General features: G+C 35.6%; 1 protein-coding gene across 6 annotated transcripts in view; it reads left to right on the top strand.

The window, feature by feature from the left end:
* MON2 (MON2 homolog, regulator of endosome-to-Golgi trafficking) overlaps positions 1–23824 on the top strand; it is a 109717-nt gene that overhangs the window by 67676 nt on the left and 18217 nt on the right. For 5 of the 6 annotated variants that reach the window (XM_043888329.1, XM_043888303.1, XM_043888319.1 and 2 more), the window contains 8 exons: positions 200–493; positions 2601–2799; positions 8777–9405; positions 13728–13871; positions 14503–14520; positions 14813–14941; positions 19251–19441; positions 23270–23330. In XM_043888329.1, coding sequence (XP_043744264.1) covers positions 200–493; positions 2601–2799; positions 8777–9405; positions 13728–13871; positions 14503–14520; positions 14813–14941; positions 19251–19441; positions 23270–23330 — 1665 coding nt within the window. The remainder of the gene's footprint in view (positions 1–199; positions 494–2600; positions 2800–8776; positions 9406–13727; positions 13872–14502; positions 14521–14812; positions 14942–19250; positions 19442–23269; positions 23331–23824) is intronic. The other variant, XM_043888312.1, reaches the window with a different exon arrangement.

Raw genomic sequence — 23824 nt, 5'->3', positions numbered from 1 at the left:
AAAGGTTGCACTCTCAAATTCTGAAATCAGATAGATAAACTTAACAGAGGAAGAGATATTTTCATTAAATCCATTCTACTAGGAAAAGAGTTTCTGATGTAATTGCTTTTAAGTTTTATTCTGAAAATCTATTTGTTGCATATCTGTGTGTTTAAAATAAAAATCCCTGAATAGGTATTTTTTTTCCTTGGCTCTTTAGTGGAATATTTCAGATTATTTTTTTCAAAGAGGAGAAACTATTGAAAAGGAATTAAATAAAGAAGAGGCAGCCCAGCAAAAGCAGGCAGAAGAAAGAGGCGTGGCTTTGAATCGGCCATTCCACCCTGCACCGCCGTTTGACTGCTTGTGGTTGTGTCTTTACGCAAAGCTGGGTGAGCTGTGTGTAGACCCCCGTCCTGCTGTCCGCAAGAGCGCGGGCCAGACCCTGTTTTCAACAGTCGCTGCCCACGGGACCTTACTGCAGCACTCCACGTGGCATACTGTCATTTGGAAGGTACCGTGGAATACCTTGCGTTATCAGTTGTTAATTGAGACATGCTTGTATGCTTTTTCAGCAGCAACAAATTAATTTAAAACTTTAAAAAATTTTCTTAGTTTTTTTATTGAAATATAGTTGCTTTAGAATATTATGTTAGTTTCAGGTGCATAGAAAAGTGATTCAATTATACATATATATGTTGTTTTGTTCCTATTAATTTTTAAAGAAGAATTTCCATCCATTTGTGCTTTTGGCAAAATAGGAAGTTTTAGCTTTGTCATATTTTTAATTGCACCTTGCATATTAGCAGATTAAACACTTAAAGCCTCATTTTTTAAAATTGGAGGATAATTGCTTTACAATGTGGTATTGGTTTCTGCCATACAACAAAGTGAACCAGCCATATATATATATATATATTTCTTTCTTTCTTTCTTTCTTTTCTTTCTTTCTTTTCTTTCTTTCCCCTCTTCTTGAGCCTCCCTCCCACCCCACCCCAATAAGCCTCAGTTTTTTATCTCTTTGATTTCTGACTTTTCACTTCCTTTTCCCCGTTTTCCTGGTGGTAAAACCAGTAGTTGCTAAAGTTCCACATATAATTCAAATATAATTAAATGAAAACTTTATAAACAATATCGATAATAGTGAAATTTGTTTGTAGACTCACCAAACAAAAATCACCTCCCATTTGTAAATTCTACGTTTGTTGAAGTATGCAGTTTAATTTTTTAATTTTTCATTTTTATCATCTTTTTAAAACATTCTTTCAAAGTCAGCAGCTTATTAGTGAGTATCCCGTCTTTGCTAAAAGACGGGATACTCTTTTTTTTGTTGCTTAATCTGTTCCATTTTAATAAAACTCTTATTTATTATCCTTTACTGCTTTTGTGAATTTTTGAAATTAGTAAGTTTGACAGTAGGCAGTATGGTAAACTTTAACTGTATTTAACAGTGTTCTGAGTTTAATAACAAGACCTCAAAATGTCTTCTTAAAAAATTAATAATGTATGTTCCTAATAAAAATAATTGAAAGCCCTACTCCCTCCTGTGTCTTTTGTTTCAGCTCCTTTCCCTAGCTTTATCAGATCACAAACAAACTTAAGAGTCCTTTACTATTTTAAAAAAGCAAACTGATATTTTCTCTGACTCCTGTTTCCTTTTCCTAACTTCATTATTAATCTTGCTGCCTAAATCTCAGTATTAGTAATTTTTTCTTTCTCACTTCCACTGCATTCCCTTACCCCTTGTAATTTGATATCCAGATTATCCTACTTCAGAGTATCTTAAACATTAGCATGTAACAGCATCTCCTAGAGGGCTTGTTAAAGCACAAATTGCTGAGCCACTGTACCCAACCCCCTAGAGGTTCTGATTTCTTTCTGTGGCGCAGAGACTGAGAATTTGCATATCTGTGAAGCTCCTGGGTGACGCTGATGCGGCTGGTTCTGAGACTGTGTTTAGAACCACGGAAATTGTCCATTGGCCCTGCAGGCCGTCTTCTAATTGCCAGATCTCTTGCCCCGTGGTCAGTTTTTCATGCCGCTCCTTTTTTCGTAACGTTTGATGCTGTTGATTATTTTCTCCGTGAAATTTCTTTTGGCTTCTGTTTCACAGTGTGCATCTGCTTCTCGATTCAGTTTTGTTTTATTTTCTTGGCCCCTATTCCTTCCCCTGAATCTACATTTTAAATAAACATCCCCAAAATTCCAACTGCTTCCTACTTGATTATTTTCAAGCATCCTCATCCAGACATGAAATTTCAGTAGTTACCTCCATCTAGATGTCACTCATACTTAAATTTTTTTTTATACTGATATTTTTTTTGCTGGAGCCCTCTCTTTAGCTTCGTCCCCTTCTTGTACATTGTACCTTAGGTGCTCCACTGGTACTGAGTTCAACAGGTCTTAAGCGATAGTCTGTTCAGTTTACTTTAACTTTTTATATTCCATGGCCTTAAGGATAAACTGAAGAATATAAGGATACCTCTGTTGGTCAGTTTCCTTTAAGATACAGGGATTGATCAGAATGTCAGGTATAATTCTTTGTAACGATGCTTAATTTCCTATGCTGTTATTTATGCTATGTTATCAGTATCTTTATATGCATTATCACAAATATTCAGGTTCTCTTTCATCTGCTGGACCGAGTTAGAGAGTCTTCTACCACTGCAGACAAAGAAAAGATTGAGTCTGGAGGTGGCAATATTCTCATTCATCATTCAAGGGACACAGCAGAGAAGCAATGGGCTGAGACATGGGTTTTAACATTGGCTGGAGTTGCAAGAATCTTCAACACCAGAAGATATTTACTTCAACCTTTAGGTAGATGTGCTTTTTTTTTTTTTTTTTTTACTGAGTATACAAGTAATTAATGTTAAAGGAAATTTGGAAAATACAGATTCTTTACAGATTATATACATTGTTATTTTCTAAGAGTAATCCATTTTAACTGCCAGTCTTTGTTGTTACGTGTGGTATGAGCATAAATGTTTTCATTCATTTCCTTGAAAAAAATATGTGTACCTACTGTGGGCGAGTCTTGGGGATACAGTGATGAGCCAGATACCTACCGTCCTTGATATATCCTGGGTATGAAGGAGGAACTATAATTACATAAATAAATAGAAAATTGCTGCAATGATCAATGCAGTTTATAATAGATTGTGAGCTTATAGTAGATACTTGACCAGGCCAGTGATGTATATATAGGCTTCTCTGGGAAAGCAGTGTTCTGTCTGAATAGTAGTTCACCAGGCAAGGGTAGGGTGAACTGGGGAGAGCCTTCCAGGTAGAGAGTGTGTGTAAAAGAGATGAAGGAAGATTGAGGAGATGGAGATGGTGTGGCTCCTGGCACGTCTGAAGGTCTGGAATGAAGAGAACATGAAAAAGAGTGATTCTCAATAAGGTTTTAGAGGTAGAGGCCAGATGTTGCAGCACTTTGTAGGTTATGTTCAGAAGACTTCACTCTAAGAGCACTGAAAACCACTGAAAGATTTTAATTCATGATGTGATGTGTTCAGATACGGAGTTCAGAAAGATCACTTCAGATGGTATGTATGGAATGGAATGGTCATAAAGAAAAATGGTAGGATACTATTAGATTGGTTAGGAAACTTGGTGGTGTATAAATAGATCAGTGCTTCTCAACTGAAAGTTGGCCAAAATTGGGCCAGTTTTGCCCAGCCTCCTCCCTCCCCCCACAGGATATATAACAATGTCTGAGACATTTCTGGTTGTTACCACTAGGGAGGGGCATGCACACTGGCTTCTGGGGAAGTAGAAGCCAGGGATGCTGCTGCATGTCAATGCACAGGACAGCCCCTACAACAAAGAGTTATCCAACCCAAGATGTCAGTAGGATTGAGATCCAGAGACTAGTGTAGGTTATAGTACCTTCAATTCTAGTGGTAGGCATGGGACTGATTGAGAAAAGTAAACAAATACAAAACAAAGTACTTGTAAAATACTTGTAAACAAAGTACAAAAAAACTTGTACATAACTGTGAGAAAGCTGTACATGTTATTTTTTCACTTCTTATTTTATGTTTGGCTTTTTTTCTTCTCATTATCTCTAAAGCATAAGCATATTTATGATGTTCATAGGCATTTTTTTTTCCATTTATTTTTATTAGTTGGAGGCTAATTACTTTACAGTATTGTACTGGGTTTTGTCATACATTGACATGAATCAGCCATGGATTTACATGTATTCCCCATCCCGATCCCCCCTCCCACTTCCCTCTCTACCCAATCCCTCTGGGTCTTCCCAGTGCACCAGGCCCGAGCACTTGTCTCATGCATCCAACCTGGGCTGGTGATCTGTTTCACCATAGATAATATACATGTTTCGATGCTGTTCTCTTGAAACATCCCACCCTCGCCTTCTCCCACAGACTCCAAGTCTGTTCTATACATCTGTGTCTCTTTTTCTGTTTTGCATATAGGGTTATCATTACCATCTTTCTAAATTCCATATATATGTGTTAGTATGCTGTAATGGTCTTTATCTTTCTGGCTTACTTCACTCTGTATAATAGGCTCCAGTTTCATCCATCTCATTAGAACTGATTCAAATGAAGTCTTTTTAACGGCTGAGTAATATTCCATGGTGTATATGTACCACAGCTTTCTTATCCATTCGTCTGCTGATGGGCATCTAGGTTGCTTCCATGTCCTGGCTATTATAAACAGTGCTGCGATGAACATTGGGGTGCACGTGTCTCTTTCAGATCTGGTTTCCTAAGTGTGTATGCCCAGAAGTGGGATTGCTGAGTCGTATGGAAATTCTATTTCCAGTTTTTAAAGAAATCTCCACACTGTTCTCCATAGCGGCTGTACTAGTTTGCATTCCCACCAACAGTGTAAGAGGGTTCCCTTTTCTCCACACCCTCTCCAGCATTTATTGCTTGTAGACTTTTGGATAGCAGCCATTCTGACTGGCGTGTAATGGTACCTCATTGTGGTTTTGATTTGCATTTCTCTGATGATGAGTGATGTTGAGCATCTTTTCATGTGTTTGTTAGCCATCTGTATGTCTTCTTTGGAGAAATGTCTGTTTAGTTCTTTGGCCCATTTTTTGATTGGGTCATTTATTTTTCTGGAATTGAGCTGCAGGAGTTGCTTGTATATTTTTGAGATTAATCCTTTGTCTGTTTCTTCATTTGCTATTATTTTCTCCCAATCTGAGGGCTGTCTTTTCACCTTGCTTATAGTTTCCTTTGTTGTGCAAAAGCTTTTAAGTTTCATTAGGTCCCATTTGTTTATTTTTGCTTTTATTTCCAATATTCTGGGAGGTGGGTCATAGAGGATCCTGCTGTGATTTATGTCAGAGAGTGTTGTTCATAGGCATTTTTGTGTGATGTTTATTATGTGCATTTTAAGGCTATCTCATACATATCACATACCTATATATTTGATGATCTATATACTTGATGTGTATACATACACATTTTAAATTCTAGTTTTTTGTTTTCATATAAAATTTACATACGAAATGTGCTAATCTCAACTGTATTTTTGCTAAGTTTTGACAAATAAGCATCATTTTTCTGTGATACTTTATCTTAAAAGCTAAGATGTAATAGATACAGATTTAGATTTTTAAAAATGAAGACATGATTCAGTTCATGTAGCTTCAATAATTTTATAATTTAACACTAGGAAATGGTTTTTATTATTATTTTAGAATAAGATTATGGTATCAAGATGATGCTGGCCTCATAGAATGAGTTCAGAAGTGTTCCTTCATCTACAATTTTTTTGAGTAGTTTGAGAAAGATATGCATTAACTGTTCTCTAAATGTTTGGTAGAATTCACCTGTTTAAGCCATCTAGTCCCAGACTTTTCTTTGTTGGGAATTGCTGACTCCATTTCACTACTGATAATGGTTCATATTGTCTGTTTCTTCATGGTTCAGATAGGAGGATTGGGAGATGCTTTCTGAAATTTTGTCCATTTCTTCTAGGTTGTCTATTTTGTTGGTGTATAGTTGTTCATAGCAGTCTCTTATAATCCTATGTATTTCTGTGGTATCAGTTGTAACATCTCCTTTTTCATTTCTGACTTTATTGATCTGGGTCCTCTCCCTTTTTGTCTTGATGAGTCTGGCTAAAGGTTATCACTGTTTTCAAAGAACCGGCTTTTAGTTTCACTGATGTTTTCTATTTTTTTGTAAGTCTCTATTTCATTTATTTCTGCTCTGATATTTATATTTCTTTCCTTCTACTAACTTTGATTTTGTTCTTTTTTCTCTAGTTCCTTTAGGAGTAAGGTTAGGTTGTTTATTTGAGGTTTTTCTTGTTTCCTGAGGGAAGCTTGAATTGCTATAAGCTTTCCTATTGCAACTGCTTTTGCTGGTGCCCCATAGGTTTGTGGGGCTGGCCTGGTGGCTTAGCTGGTGAAGAATCTGCCTACAGCACAGGAGACCTGGGTTTGATCCCTGGGTTGGGAAGATTCCCTGGAGAAGGGAAAGGCTACCCATCCCAGTATTCTGGCCTGGAGAATTCCATGGACTGTATAATCCTTGGGGTCACAAAGAGTCAGACATGACTGAGCGACTTTCACTGTCATAGGTTTGGGATCATTGTGTTTTCTTTTTTGTTTGTCTCTAGGTATTTTTTGATTTCCTCTTTGATTTCTGTTGTGACCCATTGGCTCTTCAGTAGCACATTGTTCAGCCTCCACACATTGGTGTTTTGTAGGTTTTTTTCTTGCAGTTGAAAACTTTGCCATTTGTAGCCACATGGGTGGACTTGCAGGGCATTATGCTAAGTGAAATAAGTCAAACAGAAAGACAAATACGGTTTGATATCACTTCTGTGTGGAATCTAAAAAATGCAGTGAACTAGTGAGTATAACAAAAAAGAATCAGACTCCCAGATACAGAAGACAAACTGATTGTTCCCAGTGGGGAGAGGGAGGAAGCAGGGCAACATGGGGGTAGAGGGGCTGGGAGGTATGAACTATTAGATTTAAGAGAGGCTAGAAGGGTGTATTCTACAACATGGAGAAGATAGGCAGGGTTTTATAATAAGTGTAAATAGAGTATAACCTTTAAAAATTGTATAAAATTATAAGAATTTTTTAAAAGTAATGTTTTAACATAACGAAGTACAATATGCAGTTATACTCAGTCTTTTAGAAAGAGGACTTCTTCCTAGACGTAGCATATATTAATAGAAGAACTGCAGATTTTTTTCCTTCTTATAGCGTGGAATATTCTAAACCTGAGACTAGGTCACCATTCTGATAGGTGAATGTAATGTTTAACCTGTTTTTTGAACTGGGATGGCAACAAGCAGAAGTATTTTGTTTTGCTGTTTTGATAGTTTTTAAACAAAATTTGTTAAAACTGAGCAGTTACTAAAAAACCTGTTTTTTTGTTGTATGTAAATTATACTTCCATTTCAGTTAAAAGAGTATGGAGAGGAATAAACATATAACTGGACAAGTGTTAGTAGTTTATCCTATAAAGCAATGCGGCACTTCCTGTTTTATACCAGACTTAGTTCCAGCTTTCCAGTTAATTGAATGCTTCCTCAGTCATATGGCTTTATTCCTTCTTGAAAAAACCTAGTCTTTGATAGCTTTTGTGAAGTGAAAGTCTTTAAAACGCAATTATCTCTATTTTTCACAGCCTACTTATGTTATCCTTTGCAAAATGTCAATTCCTCTGATTTTTACATTATTTAAATAGGAAGAGGTGAGTAATAATCCATGATGTTGTCAAAGCCGTTGGGCCGGGTGTCTGTAGGAACCAGGTCCTTTGTTGCTGGGCTTAAAGGAACAAGGGCTTCCCTCGCGGCTCAGTGGTGAAGAACCTGCCTGCCAGTGCAGGAGACACAGCTTTCATCCCTGAGTCAGGAAGATCCCACGGAGAAGGAGATGGCAATCCACTCCAGTGTTTTTGCCTAGAAGTCCCTTGGACAGAGGAGCCTGGTGGGCTACAGTCCGTGGGGTTGCAGAAGAGCTGGCCATGACTTAATGACTGAACAACAACAGTAATAGAAACAAGCCACACCTGGTTTCATTGTAGAGTTTCATTATAAATGGGCTTGGTTGGTCACAGGAATAGAACAAGAGATTGAAATGATTAGTGGAAACAGCAGCCACCATTCAGCCCATGCTGTGCTAATGGTAGATCAATTGACTTGATTTTACATGAGAGAAATAAGTTCAGCCTCATGGTAAAAGGACAGTCTTATTAATGTATGGTGCATGTTCTCCTGGCAACTTACTGATATCGGGAAAAAAATGTTTAAGAAAATTCTGCAGCTATAAAATTATTTAAATATGAAAACCCACGTGTAAAGTTAAGATTTTTATGGAGTATGACTTAATTTATTTTAAACATTTAGGTAAAAAATGTGTATCATACTGTCATAACTTTTCCTATATGCTTAAGAATGGGACCATCTTAATAAAGGTAGATAGTTAGATTGAAGACGTTACTGAAAAGTTTTTGTTTTCACTCTTTCAAGTTTTTATTCTGTTCTCCTTAGGCAGAAGTATTAGGATAGAAAGGTGTATACATACATTTATGGAGTTTTAAGTTCAAAACCTTGTTTGATATACTCATTATCCTTTTCTTGGTGCCGTTTGTTCCTGTATCTGACAAAATTTTTTTACTGGATTTTTGGGTTGTGATGGTTTTAACTCACATTGTTAGTGCCTAAGCATATCTTTTTCTATTTCTGTAGGAATTTAAGCAGAAAAATAAAGCAAATAAACTTTCAAGTGTCTAATAGAGACAGTTTGATCACTTTTATGGTGATAATTGTTTTCCTCTTCCTCATACAGGAGATTTTTCAAGAGCATGGGATGTTCTTCTTGACCATATACAGTCAGCAGCACTCAGCAAAAACAATGAAGTATCTCTGGCTGCACTGAAAAGCTTCCAGGAAATCTTACAGATTGTGTCCCCTGTCAGAGACTCAGACAAGCCCGAGACACCACCTGCAGTTAATGTCCCTGTGCCGGTTCTTTTAGGGCCTGTATCGGGCCCTAGCCTGAACAGGGCATTTGTAAGGACAGATTCCATTGGAGAAAGACTTGGAAGATATAGCAGCTCTGAGCCACCCGTAGTTACCGATGAACTTGAAGATTCGAATCTCTGGTGGGCTGCATGGAATACCTGGTGCAGAATTGGATCTGAAAGCACCAAGCCTCCTGTTCCAGTTGAGAAACTAACTTTCATTCCCAGCCAGCCTTTTCTTACAGCTTTAATTCAGATATTTCCAGCTCTCTACCAACACATCAAAACTGGTTTCAACATGGATGACTTGCAGAAGTTGGGAGTCATATTGCACAGTGCTGTTTCAGTCCCAATAAGTTCAGATGCCTCCCCTTTCATTCTTCCATCTTACACTGAAGCAGTTTTGACAAGTTTACAGGAAGCTGTACTTACAGCTCTAGATGTTCTCCAAAAGGTAATCGAATTTTAGTGGCTGTCTAAGCTATAATGCATATGGTTCTCTGGAATTTTTTTACTTTGCTAAATATTTTTTGGGTTAATTCTGGATCATCAAGATTGTTATGTATGTCTACTTTGGGCTGCATTCAAGATTGTAAAGATCCAGTTATTTTTAACACTTGTATTTTTCTAATATATTTTAAAAGGTAATTCAGGTTTATTTTGAGAGTCATCAAGAAGCTGCCTGCATTCCCTTGTTTCTGTTCACCAGCATTTTTGGTTTGTTCATTCCACTCTTCACAAGAATATATACTTTTGGAGTGATAACTTTAGTAAAGTATTTCTGCAATTAGAAAATCAACTAGCAATGAGAGTATATATTTTTTATCTGTATTTTAATTTTAGCTCTTGAGTTGTTGGAAACCCATTAAAAGAAGTAAGGATAAATGTGTGAAGTGTTTACCTCACAGAAATTTTAGAAAGATATATTTTAACCCTTGTGTTTTGTTACTCCGAAAAAAAAAAAAATTAAAACAGATCTAAAAATTATTGAGCAAATTCCAGTTGGCAGGCAAGACCAAATCAAAATCAGAGAATTCTTTAAACTGTCAAGGTAATTGTTAGCACAATTAACAACCACCAAAATGTTGAACAACACAGGTATGAACTAAAGAGTCAGCGATCCCCGCAAAGTCGTTATGACAGTCTAACAAAATTAGAATGGAAGTGGACTCTGATTACACATGTGTAATCAGTAGTCATTTGGGTACTGTAGATCATGCTTTCTAATTAAACAATTGCATTATATCCAACTGGATTGATGAAAACTTTCACAGTAATAATAGTGGTTTCTGCTACAACAGAGTACACCTTGATTGTCTCTGGAGGAGGTCTAGCTGAGCAGTAATTCCTTGACCACCTTACCCCTAGTTACTCTGTGCAGAGAAATTGTATAGAAACTTAAAGTGTAAGACAATCTGACATTTTAATAATTTTATTATAGGGATGATCAGTTTTCCATAATTAAAAGAGCTGCTTTTATTTTCAGTGGCAGAAGAAGAGTAGCCTGTCAGTAATAACTTTTTTCTCCCTGACTGTGAGCATAAGTTGTTGATAGGCTACTGTGGAGGGAATGGAAAAGTTAGAAAAGGAGAACATAGACCTTGTGGGGTGCCCATAATCTAGAACTCTCACTCAAGTGTCTAATTCAGGTTTTATACGTATGTAGAGGCTAGTAAACAAAGAAGAAACAGCAAACCCCCAAACTTTTTTCCTAGGGTAAAAAGCGTATAATTTTACTTAGAACAAAACCTCTGCTTTAGCGATAAGAGAACAAATAGAATCATATATCCCAAGTAGGCATTTGTTCTGAGCTTTGAGCTTTTAATGGCTTTGAAAAAGCATATACTTTCAATTGGAAAGTTAGGAAGTTTTATTGTTGGAAACTTTGGAACTTTTACTTATATCAGTTGATGTCATCTTGCTTTACTAATTTTCACTCTAGCCATTGTTTATTACTTACGGGATCATTTAAATGATATTTCATAATACTTGAATGTGATTCAAACATATGGCGTCTTTAATATTTCCTAACAAGACTTAACATATTTCATTATTAGTAAGAGTGTTTTTATATTTTCCCTCACAGGTGTCAGAAAACTTTTTCACAAGCAAAATATACTTGCTTTGGAAGTTTATTCTTAAACTAATAAGCTATTCTGCAAAACACTTTACTGATTAAAAGCTGTTTTCCTTCTTAAAGGAAAAACTCATTTCTAATTTCATATTTACCCTTATATTGTGTAGAGTTTCAGGGTCATATGCTTTTCCTCTTGGTTTTCATATCACTAGTTCCCAACCAAAATGACTTAGTCCTGTAGGCTAATTTTTTTTTTCCCCAAGAAATTTTTACATACCTAGGGGACCTGAGAATTTGATTATCTGTTTTCCCTAAGTTTTGAGATCAGGAGACTGCATCTGTCTTATTTGTTGCTAACCTTCGTAAAGGCTGATAACTGGTACAATATGTACCTCTGTGGTCAAGGCTCCTGGAGTGGCACTTCAGGAGACCCTGTCAGACTGTGTGTGAATAGTGCTTCTCTACTTAATGGGGCAAGTTTCTGAATCTCTGTACTTTGGCTTCCTCATCCATAAAAGGGAAATAATAACTCTAACTTTTTTTCTTAGTAAGTGGGATAGTATTTGTAAGGCATTTAGTGCCTGGCACAGTTAAACATTCAGTAAATGTTAGCTGTTACTATTTTCATTATCATGTTGTCTTGCAAAGGCCTTAGTACATGGTAAGTACAGAATGAATTATTTTAGATGACTTAATAAGAGAAACCTTGAATCATGTCAGATGTTAGATGTCCACTTTCTTTTCTTGTTTTCACATACACAACTTTCAAGGATTGATAGGAAATATTGCCCAGATAGATTGGGGCTTCCCAGGTGGCGCTAGTGGTATAGAACCCGTCTGCTAATGCAGGAGACTTACGAGATGCAAGTTCGATTCCTGGGTCTGGAAGATCCCTTGGAGGAGGTCATGGCAACCCATTCCAGTGTTCTTGCCTGGAGAATCCCATGGACAGAGGAGCCTGGTGGGCTACGGTCGATAGGGTCACAAAGAGTTGGACACGACTATAGTGACTTCACAAGCACGCTTACTGATTCTTAGCTTTTGGACTGAAATCTGCTACTAGATTTATGCTATAGGCTTTTCTGACTTAGAATATTGAAGAGAAGCCAATATTAATAACTTTTTCTTTGATGAAGTTTGTTGTTAAAGAAAAATTGACTCCACATTATGTATTTTAAGATCTCAGGATTCAGCTGTAACACTGTTAGTAAGTTTTGTTTTGTTCTTTTATAAAGCACCACCAAAAATCAAAACATATAGTCCTGGTCATTATTTGGTGCTAAGATATTTCCAGAAAAATTTTGATACTTAGTTTTCTAAGGTCTCCACACAGAATTTTGCTCTCTTCCTCTCTCCTGCCCCTCCTTCTTTCTCTTCCTTCCTTCCTGCCTGCCTTTCTTTATTTGTCACTGAAAATAAAAGAATTCATTTAGGATAATTATATATTTTCCACAGTAATTGCTACATATTTAATTCTAAGAGTTAAGACTCAGCAAGAAGTTAATGAAGAAGACTGTGAAATTATAGAAGTAGTTAGTAGAGAGAATTTTTTTTAGGCTGTATACTTTTTAAGTTCTCCATTCACTGTTTCTGAGAAAAGTAAATAGAGAAAGATGGTATTACATATCCTCATTCTACTTTTCCCGTTGTAATTACAGAATGATCTAATGGTATGTATGGGCAGCGCTTTGCTTATCTACTTTGTATCTCAAGATACTTTTGTTAAAGCTAAATGGCTACCCTTTCTCTGAGGGAGAATAAAACTGGCCTGTTATCTGACAGGTTAAAAAAGCCATGTTTGTATGAAAATATACGTGTTGTACACATAGTTTTAAAGAAAGTCCTTAAGATTTTGAGATGCTTTGAATTTTGATTTTGTATTTTGAAGGTGCTTCAAGTGTAGAATGATCATGCTTTTTGTTTTGAAAAGCACAAATATATTTTAGATACTCCATAAATTATATCATTAAATATTTTTCCCACAGAGAAAAATAAATGCTAAGACAGGAAAATATGAAAGGATGGGAGGAGAAAACACATTTGTTGCTAGAAAAAAAAAACACATGAGATTTAAGTACTTCAACATATTTGATGTAATTTTTTTTCTTGTTTTATATCAAGTCTATGTATTGATACATTAGATGCTAAATACACACTGCCCTGTTAAAAATACATAACATTTCTTTTAGAAACAGATTTACATTGATGACTTATTTTCCCAACTGTAATGAACATGCTTACTTGTTAAAGTCTCTGGTCCATGCATGATGTGGGTATAAGCTGTCATTTTCATGAACTAATGTCATCACTTAAGCACTTAGGTAGAAGTCAATCTCATCGTGGTCAGTGAAGCATTCTAAGTTGTCTAAAGGGCGTATTACTGGACAAGTGATAAGATTGTGGAACCTCAGAACGGCCCATGACTTCTCTTTAAGGGCTTGCCCTTTGTTTAGTTTGCTAAGTGATAAGCCACACTTTTAATTAAAAAGTATTTTTTAGCTGATTAAAATATTTAGCCTATACTTTATTCAATATTAGTTTAAAATAGTTTAAATGTCCTTCAGGGCTTCAAAAAGTATGTAATGCTTAACATAAGATAAGACAATCTTTAAGATTCTTTGGTTAAACAAAAGCATAAATGGTAAAGAACTTAATGGAGTTCAGATTATGCATTCTGTTGTTCATATATTGTTTTATAGGCCATCTGTATAGGAGCAGAGAACATGCAGATAATGTATCCCGCTATATTTGACCAGTTACTGGCATTTGTAGAATTTTCATGTAAACCTCCACAGTATGGAGAGCTGGAAACAAAACACATTGCAAATGCAAAATATAATCAGGTAATTTGCTGTAAATTATATTTACTCTGTAAAGTTTCATGTCTTATAAATGTAGTGAGTTCCACTTAAGATGGACTTTATCTCAGAACTTTTTCTTTCACAAATAAACTTTCGTATGTCTGTTAACAGTTTAAACTGGAAAGATTATTTGGAAAACCTGTGTTCCTTATTTTTTTTTAATGGTTTATTGCTTTCTCTTCCCAAGTGGTTCTCCAGAGAGCTTGGCCTTTCTTGTTACTCTGTAGTACATCTTTCTTCAGAGTTCCTTTCTTGGTGTCCTCATCGCATCATAAAATGGCTTATAAATCCCTATGCCTAGTCCTACTCTTATCTAAAATAGATACCTGCGATGGAAAATGAAGAAATGAGAAGTTGTCTACTACTGGTGTGAAATTTAGTTGGATTTTACATAAAAGATTTTTTAGCCATAGTTGGCAAATTTTAACTTTGTTTTGGCTTAGGGGAAAAATAAATTTCTTTTTTTTTTTTAAATAAATTTCTGAATGCATGCACATGCTGATTTTGTTCACTCAACATAAAAATTATAATTTTTACATGGTCCGAAAAGTAGTTTAATGTGTATTAACTTTTCTCGTTCTATTTGTCTTGCAACACAATGGAATCACAATAGATCCAACTATTTGCACCGGTGAGTTAAATTTCCTAAAATTGTCCTAATCTATTGGCAACAAATAAAGTACATCTTTGCCAATTTTTGATAGAATGCTGTATGTACTTTTTATGATAGTTTTAACTTTTGCCTGGCTGAAAATTATTCTTTCATGACATTATATCTCTTTGAAAACTTTGCATGTAATAAAACAATCTGACCTAAAACCAAGGCCTGAACTTTAAGACAAAGAAGCTTTCACTTTGAAAACAATATGATTTCATTTAATCTCATTTTTATTTTAACTCCATGTGAAAATATTACTTTCTAGGCGGAATGGGTTGCCTTGAATTATGTACCATTTGCTGAAAGGTCTTTAGACGTAGTTGTGGATTTATATCAAAAAACAGCCTGTCACAAAGCAGTGGTGAATGAGAAAGTACTCCAGAATATTATTAAGGTATCTTTTAAAATTTTTATACTTTTGTTTAATGATGATAACATTATTGAAATTTATCTTCAGGTAATTGTATATTGTCATATATTAAGATAAATGGAAAAATATAATCTATTATTATTTGTAGTGATTTTGCTCCAACATTCATGGATATTATTTAGGAAGCTGTTTCTCTGAAATGAGAAGGTTTTTTTAATAAAAAATATTTTAAAATAAGTATGCATTCGATTTTATGATTTTTCATCTTTGGCACTTAAGAAAATAAGCATCTTGTTTCTTAGGACAGTACCTCTCATACTTTGAGTTTGATAAGCATTCAAGGAGAAATTCACAATTCAGCCTATCGATTTAACTGATCATGCATACTTTTTTTGAGCCAGTTCCTCAGTGCATGGACAGCCATTATTAAAATTCATCTGCTGTTGTGTGTGTCCCATTCCTCCAAAGTTTATTTCCTTTTTTTCCCCTCTGTTTTGAAGGACAAACCTAAATCTTGGTCTTACTCTAATATGTAGATGTGACTTTTATTTACTGGATAATTGCAGTCTGATCTGAACTCTGTTCCCTCAAGGAAGAAGGCCTTTCTCTGTTCCATGGTTCATCCTTCTCTTTGTGTTCATCCGTTTCTTTTTCCACCGTTCTTTGCTGGTGATTCTTTCAGCCTCTTATATTTATCCTGGGAAGATGTCCCAGGTGGCACGAGTGGTTAAGAACCCACCTGCCAATGCCAGAGACATAAGAGACGTGGGTTCGGTCCCTGGGTCGGGAAGATCCCCTGGAGGAGGGCACAGCAACCCATTCCAGTATTTTTGCCTGGAGCATCCCATGGACAAAAGAGCCTGGCTGGCTACAGCCCATGGGGTCCCACAGAGTCAGATATGACTGAAGTGACTTAACACGCATGCACGCTGAATACTTCCCTCAAGGAAGAAGACCTTTCTCTGTTCGAAGGCTCATCCTTCTCTTTGTGTGCATCCTTTTCTGTTCCCACCTTTCTTTGTTGTTAATTCTTTCAGCCTCTTACACTTTATCCTGGGAAGACGATTAAGCTTTTTATGTAAGATCTTTCTCTCATTTGACTTCCTACTCAAATTGTTCTCTGTTTCAACTTTCCTTTACTTCCAAGCTCCTTTAAACAACTTGTAGCCCTCACCTAACCACCACTCACTAACCTATTGTACCCAGGCTCACTTCCATATTCTGCTAAAAAAACTACTTACTTGAAGTTACAGAAGGCAAAAATCTTTAAATTCTAAGCCCTTTCTAATTCTGTATTTTCCCTGTTAATATGGTACTGCTCTGGCCTTCTCTTTTGAAAACTAGCTTTATTTATTTACCTTTGGCTCTGCCGGGTCTCTGCTGCTGCGGGCTTTCCTCTAGTCGGGGTGCGCTGGGGCTACTCTCTGTTGGGGTGTGCAGGCTTCTCACTGCGGCCGCTTCTTGTTGGGAGCACAGGCGCAGGGGCTGTGGCCCAGGGCTTACTTGCTCAAGTGCATGTTGGATCTTCCCTGCCGAGGGATTGAACCCGTGTACCCTGCATTGGCAGGAGGATTCTGTACCCCTGAGCCCCCAGCGAAACCCCTGGCCTTCTTAAAAGTGTTTCTTCCCTTGATTTTCTGTCACAGTTCTTTCTACCCCTCACCACTCAGCCCCTCAAAACTGTCTTGTATCTCCTGATTTGTTAAGAATAAATTTTAAGCACTTCTGTTGCCAGTTACTAAGAAAGAATAGAGATTAAAAATGAATAAGATAGTTCATACATTTAATAATTCAATAAAGGATCTATAAAAAGGCAAATAATAATGCAATATATTAAGTACTAAGTGAAGACCACCAAGTGGAGGCAGCTTTGTGTTCAGAGAAAGCTGGATTGGCATGGCGCACCGCTGTGTGCTTGCTGCTCTGTGATTTTGTTGTTGTTGTTGTTGTTTTTGCTCTGATTTTGGAGCAAATGAACCGGAGAGTGTTTCTCTTATGTAAAAGAAGGGTAATACGAATGCAAATTTCATGTCTTAACCATTAAGAGATTCAAGTGAGATACGGCATTTAATAATACTTGCCAAGTAGTCAGTGTTGAATAAAAGTTAAGTTCTCCCTCCCCTCTGTAGACAAGGAAATAACTAAACTGCCTATGGGATTCTGGCAAGGGTTAAATAAAGTAACATTTGAAGAAGAAATACCCAGCAACAAGGGAGAAGGAGATCTAGATCAATTAAGCAACATAAAGATCATGGTATATTTTTAAAGCGTTGTTGAGAAATCCCACTTAGGGAGCTAACAGGGCCTGGAATAGGTCTGAAAAAGTGGCTTTGGGTTTTACAAGCCATGATAAGGAATCAGATTTTATTCTTTAACCTCTGAAGAGCTGAACTTGGAGGAGTGACATGGATCAGTTTGTATTTTTAATGGAATTAAATAATCTCTTTTCTGTATTTCTGAACAGTTTGTTGGTGCCACTTACTACATTGTATTGTGTTAATTGGACAAGGCTCTTCCTTCCTTGGAGACTGAGCTTTGTGACAGCAAGAACTGAATTTTCTAGTTCCACGTACATTTATTGAGTATATTGGATATGCCAATCTCTATATTAGTTCATTAAATATTTTAAAAAAATAAATGTATAAGTCAAATGTATCTGTTGTGCTTAACATTCCCCTGACACTGGTAAACGGTTAATCTAGTAGTAAATTATACTTTTAATTTATCTAATCTTAAGTTATAACCTGTTAATTCAGAGTGTGACCACTGTATAATTTAGTATTCTTTTGTTGGCATATGACACACATTCAGTCTCTGACTATATTTAAGAATAAAAGGGCATGCTTAGTTGGAAAAGTCAGAGAGAGAGGGAGTGCTTTGGGATTGGTGTATCCAGTGTTGCAGTACTACCTCCAGAAACTAAATTTTTTTCTTCCTTGCTCTGATTTCCAAGGGTTGACTGTATATCCTGTTTCTCCTCATAGTTGTAGGCTAATAAAGGGATCATATGTCAGTAGCAAGTGTGTGTGTGTGTTTGTGTATCAGATTATTCTTAAATTACTACAGTTAACCTTAAGTGAACCAGCTTTTGTCCTATGCCTAGTCTTGAACCACTGATTATGGCCAGAGAAATGGAATAGATTGATTGGCTTAATAGACTAATCATCTCCTTACCCTAATTTTGAACTGGATGTGGGGAGGGGAAAAAGATTCTAGGTAGGCTAAATTATCTGTTGTTATCATACTATTATGTAATGGTTCACATGTTCACTATGTAAGTATTCAATAATAATTTGTGTGGAAGATGAAATGAGGTTTTAGGTTCACTCTATAACATTAAATTATGAAAATGTATCTCTTCCACTTTTTATCTTTCTCAGACTAGGATTTTTATATAAAAATAGAGTCTGGGCACTCTCATGCACATAATCATATGGTATGTTGGAACTGTTTATTGATGGTGCTCTGGACCAACTCACTGTGATGGTTTAGTCAGTCTAGGCTTCTAGTTGTTGGGTAGAACTATGACGAGAGAACTTCATTCTGAGCCACCAAATTAGTTCTTTAATGATTAACAGCAAGTTGACCAATTAGAAAGTAAGTCTCAATATTTCAGTCACTATACAGACGCTATGCTGTGTCCTCGAGGATTAAAGATAAAATCAACCGAATTCTTAAATTACCAGTTTTTCTCAAATACTTGGAAAAGGAAGAAAGTACATTAAAATGTTAGTGAAGAATATAAAATTCAAAACATTTTAGAGATAAAGTATAAAACTTCGTGGTAATAATATTCTCTAGGCCATGTTTACCTAACCATTAGTAAAAAATTATAAGCAATATTGATCTCTCTTGGGTAGAAGAAACCCCATTCGTCAAATTAGTTTTTGCTAGGAGAACTATGGCAGAATGCTCTAAGTTTATAACCACATTAGAGAAGCTGCAAAATTGTAAGTTTCCTACTCTTAATTAATATTAACTTAATTAATTAATTAATATTAATAAGTTAATATTAACTTTTCAGAAAACATCCTTATATTTTATGATGAGAAACTAAGGTCCAAAAATGGTTATTACTTCTTCAGGGTCATTGTTTGTAAAATGGACATAGGACTTAAAAGTGTATCTTTCCAAAAAAAAGTGTATCTTTCTAGGTAGTATGATTTGAGAACCATGTCTGAGAATTGGCCTTTCTAGAAAGTAACATCCTATTTAAAATGAAAATACTTATTTTTTATAAGAACAAAGAGAAGCTGTAATTTTTTTAAAAGTACTTAAAGGCTGAATGTTTGTTTTAATTAGTGTTTATCTTAAACTGTCTTTATTTTCACAGACTCTTAGGGTTCCCCTCAGCTTGAAGTATTCCTGCCCTTCTGAAAGCACTTGGAAACTAGCAGTATCTTCTCTCCTCAAAGTTCTTTCTATTGGGCTTCCTGTTGCCCGGCAACATGCTTCTTCGGGAAAATTTGACAGTATGTGGCCGGAACTAGCCAACACCTTTGAAGACTTTCTCTTTACTAAAAGGTCAGCTCATTCATTTTTACAATTAAGACAATCTTTCAAGAAGTGCACATTATACCTGTAATTGCCTAAAAACAGTGTTTCTCATTATTCATTAATTAACTAATAGACTATTAAGATTGCTAGATTGAGTTAGGCATTTATCCACTGGATACATTATCTGTAAGCAGAGGATAATTTTGCTCTTTTTCATGTTGCTGGTTTTAAGACAGGAGTCTTTTCTGTAAGACCACGTGATTACATCATAATTAAGGAGCTATGGTTTTAACTTGATGAATCTAAGAAGATCTATTAAAAAAAATCCATTGTCCATTTAGCGTCACAAGAGAAGAACCAGATCGGAAAATCAGTTTTTTCCAGAATAAATAAGATCATTGGTAATAATGAACAGCTCTTTAAGATGTTTAAGTTGTGCAAAGAAGAATGAAATTTTCACCGTATAAACTGCTACAGAGGGTGTATCTTGAGGATGCTGTTTTGGCCCCTCACTGGATGAGAAGAGGATAGTTGAGAGGTGGGCTGAGTTTTTGAATGAGGAGTCTGCTCCGGTCTGTCTAGAGCTATACTAATGCAGCAGTCACTGCTGCTGCTAAGTCACCTCAGTCGTGTCCGACTCTGTGCTACCCCGTCCCTGGGAGTCTCCAGGCAAGAACACTGGAGTGGGTTGCCATTTCCTTCTCCAGTGCATGAAAGTGAAAAGTGAAAGTGAAGTCGCTCAGTCATGTCTGACTCTTCGCGACCCCAGGGACTGCAGCCCACCAGGCTCCTCCGTCCATGGGATTTTCCAGGCAAGAACACTGGAGTGGGGTGCCACTGCCTTCTCCGACAGCAGTCACTAGCTACAACTAAATTTTTAATTAACTAAATCACATTAAAAATTGAGTTTCTTCAGTCTCATTAGCCATGTCTCAACATTGCCCTGTGTGGCTAGTGGTTGCTATAGAGCGTACTGCAGATCATTGAATATTTCCATCATAGGAAGTTCTGTTGGGCAGCACTGATCTAAAATGTACCATTTTACTAGAGATGGGCTTCTCACTAATAGCTGTGATATTTCAGTACTCCTACAATCTGATTTTCCTTTGTGCTATCGTGGTGAAAGTCTGATAACAAAAGTTTTTCTGTTCTGTTTTTTTTAATCCATTAATCATTTTTTAAAACACTTTTTAAATCATTTTTTTTAGAATGACGAATATGCCATGTGCTGCTTTGTAACCATTTTAAATTGCTAGTTTGAAACCATTTAAATTATAAATTTCATATACTTGAAGAAAAATTTACATTGGCATGTTGATAATGATCAGATGAGTCTACAGGAAAGTGATTTAATGAAGAAATTTTGTCTGTCTTTCTAATCTGGTTTAGTTATTTAGTAAAGAAAAATTGTAGAATGCAGAAGGTTAACTTAAATTTTTTCTCTGTTAGAGCTTATCCCTTGTTTCAGAATTAGAAGCAATGATGTGTGATCCTAATTTCTGTTTCCATAACTAGTCAGATTTTGTTTTGCTTTCTTACCTCTAGAAATCTTATTGATACCAATGCAAGCATACTATACCTTTCTCTGCTGTTTCCCAACTGTTTATGGTCTGCAAGCTGCTTTCACAAGGCAGTACAGTAACAGAGAAAACAAAACCAAAATCAACTAGAAGAAAGGAGAGGCTTTGGACATCATTGAGGGCTATCACAAATGAATGAATTATTTAAATGAGTGAAAGAAAAATCCAGTTAAAAATGAGAAACTAAAGGATTGTAGCCTGGTAGACACTTGAGGTCTATTAGGAATTCATTCAACCGCCCTTTGAATACCAAAACGTGGTAGTTCTTTAGAACAGTGGTTCTAAATTCTAATTGGTACCAGAGACCAATTTCATGGAAAACAGCTGCCTATCTCCTGCTGTGCGGCTGGGTTCCTAATGCTGCCCTGCTCTAGAAGACACATGGGCTAGTGGGAATTCAAACAATTATGGTCTGTTGACCTTCAGTTAAAAACACTAAGTACTACCCGGAAGAGTTGAAACATAGTCACACAAAAACTTGTACACTAATGTTTATAGCAATATTATCGTAATAGCCAAATAAATGAAAACAATCCAAATGTTCTGATGAGTGGATAAATTAAATGTGATTTGTACATGCATATAGTGAAATAGTTAGCTGTGAAATACTGATGCATATTACAATATAGATGAATCTTGAAATCATTATGCTAAGTGAAAGAATGCAAACACAAATGAGATCACATACAGTTTGATTTGTGTTTCAGAGTTGAGAGGAGAGTAGAATAAGGCATGACTACTCATGGACGCAGAGTTTCTCTTTTGGAGGTGATGAAAACATTCTAAGAATTAGAAATGACCATGGTACAACTTTGTGAATATACTAAAAAGCATTATATGGTACCATTTAAAAGGATACATTGTATGGTATGAATTATATTTCAAAAAATAAATTTAATGTACCATACAGAGAGAACTGAAGAAAATTACAAATAATACTTAATCAGTTTGAAGTCTCTTTTCTGTCAAATAAGGATTCATGAAAAAAAATTTTTTAAAGATTTCCATTATACTCTGTCCACATTAACCTGTCCACAGGTTGAATAAATTTCTGATTTTATTGACCATTAGAATTAGGAGGAGTAAACTTTTTGGCTTTGTACGCTATTCCCTTCCCTCATTATATTTTTTAAAAGTAGTTTAGTGTTTCTGATGTGTGATTCCAATAATGTTAATACTGTATGTTCTTGATACGCTTTTTTTAATTGGTAGTTAGCCAATTGGTATTTTCTCTGTGTGTGTCTATTTTAATACCTGTAATGAAATAAACCAGATAATACCAAATAGAGCAAAATATCTCTAGATATAAAACTCTATATTGTACCTCTAAATCTAAACATGGTAATACTTTTTTTACATTTATAACTTCTATAAAAGAGTAGAACTTGGGCTCAAATATAAGTCTAGGTTCAAATTGTGGCTTGTCATTTATTTACAATGTGTCCTGGTCATATGACTAGCCATTCAAAGCTTCAGTTTCCTCTTCTGTCAATTACATGGTAATACCTGTGGTTACTGTGAATATAGGTGATACTGTGAATAAAGCTCTTAATACAGTGGTTGGCTTTCTAATTTTTGCTGTCATTATTATTGTAATAATCATTATCATCCTAGTCTCAGCTGTTTTTAAAAGTGCTTAATATTTCATTGTTTCATACGTTTAAAAGAACTTTACTGCTCATTCTTATTAAGAGCCACAGGGTCTAGAATTGACTTTGGTTCTCTTAGAACTGTTGATTTATTCTGATTTTGGTGGAACAGTTTTCTGCTTTAGAAAGTCTGAATCAGCCCTCTTTTCAGATGTTCGCTATCTTTCATTGTAAATATATCTCGTATATCATATTCATTACAAATTAGTGACTCACGGGCTGTCACTGAGTGAATAATCAAGCACCTTGGCCATGGCTCCCTTAATCACGGGCAGTGTGAGTGAATTCAGTTTCTGTCACAGTGGTGATTTCTGCTGTGACTCCAGATGATAGTATTTTCACTTTTCCTTGTTTTTCACTCATAGTCCTAAAAGAAGTTATGTTCTACAGATTTTAGTTCAAGATTGAGCCAGGTATTTTTGTAACTAGAATTTCATGTTTGTAGTTAGCTTAATATTTATACTAATTACTTTAAGAAATACTGTTCTTTTAAATAAATGATAACGTTCTAACTTGGATGAAGAAATTTTTTTGATGTTCAAATTCTGTTTATTTTCTGTTGGTATTTTCAGGAAGTATTTTACCTTTAAAATCAAGTCTTTTATTTGTTTATTTTTTTTTTTTAGCATACCTCCAGATAACCTCTCTATTCAAGAATTTCAAAGAAATGAAAGTATTGATGTTGAGGTGAGGAATCTATTTAAGACATTCTCCTATGACTATACAAACCAAATAATAAAAATGTTAAAATTGCTTAAAACATATATAAAGTGATAGATTGAATGTGAACCTAAAAGCATTAAAACTCTCAAAAAGGTTACAGTTTAATTTATAAAGCACTGATATTTAAAAAACTACTTTTTTATATTTGTTAGCTTTGTGCATGTTGTCTAGACACTTAATTGTGTCCATTTAATAATTTTAAAGAGCAGTTGATTTAGTAAAATAAATCTTATCAGTGAGCATGTATTTGAGAGCTCACTTTATCGTTTGACAAATCAGATGTGTGTATTTAATTGATAAGTTGCTCAGATTCTTCTATTTTTAACCAGCTGTAGAAACAAATAGTGGATGTTTTTTAAAGAGTATATTCTGCTGATTATAAATGGAATTTAAACAAGTAATTTTCAGTTACGGATTTTTTGTTGGGGGGTGGTTATTCTTATTTTTTTCCCTGTAAG

Source organism: Cervus elaphus, chromosome 3 (genome assembly GCF_910594005.1).
Source record: "Cervus elaphus chromosome 3, mCerEla1.1, whole genome shotgun sequence".
Lineage (NCBI taxonomy): Eukaryota > Metazoa > Chordata > Mammalia > Artiodactyla > Cervidae > Cervus > Cervus elaphus.
Note: the sequence above shows the minus strand (reverse complement) of the source record. Positions and strands in the feature narration are given on the sequence as shown.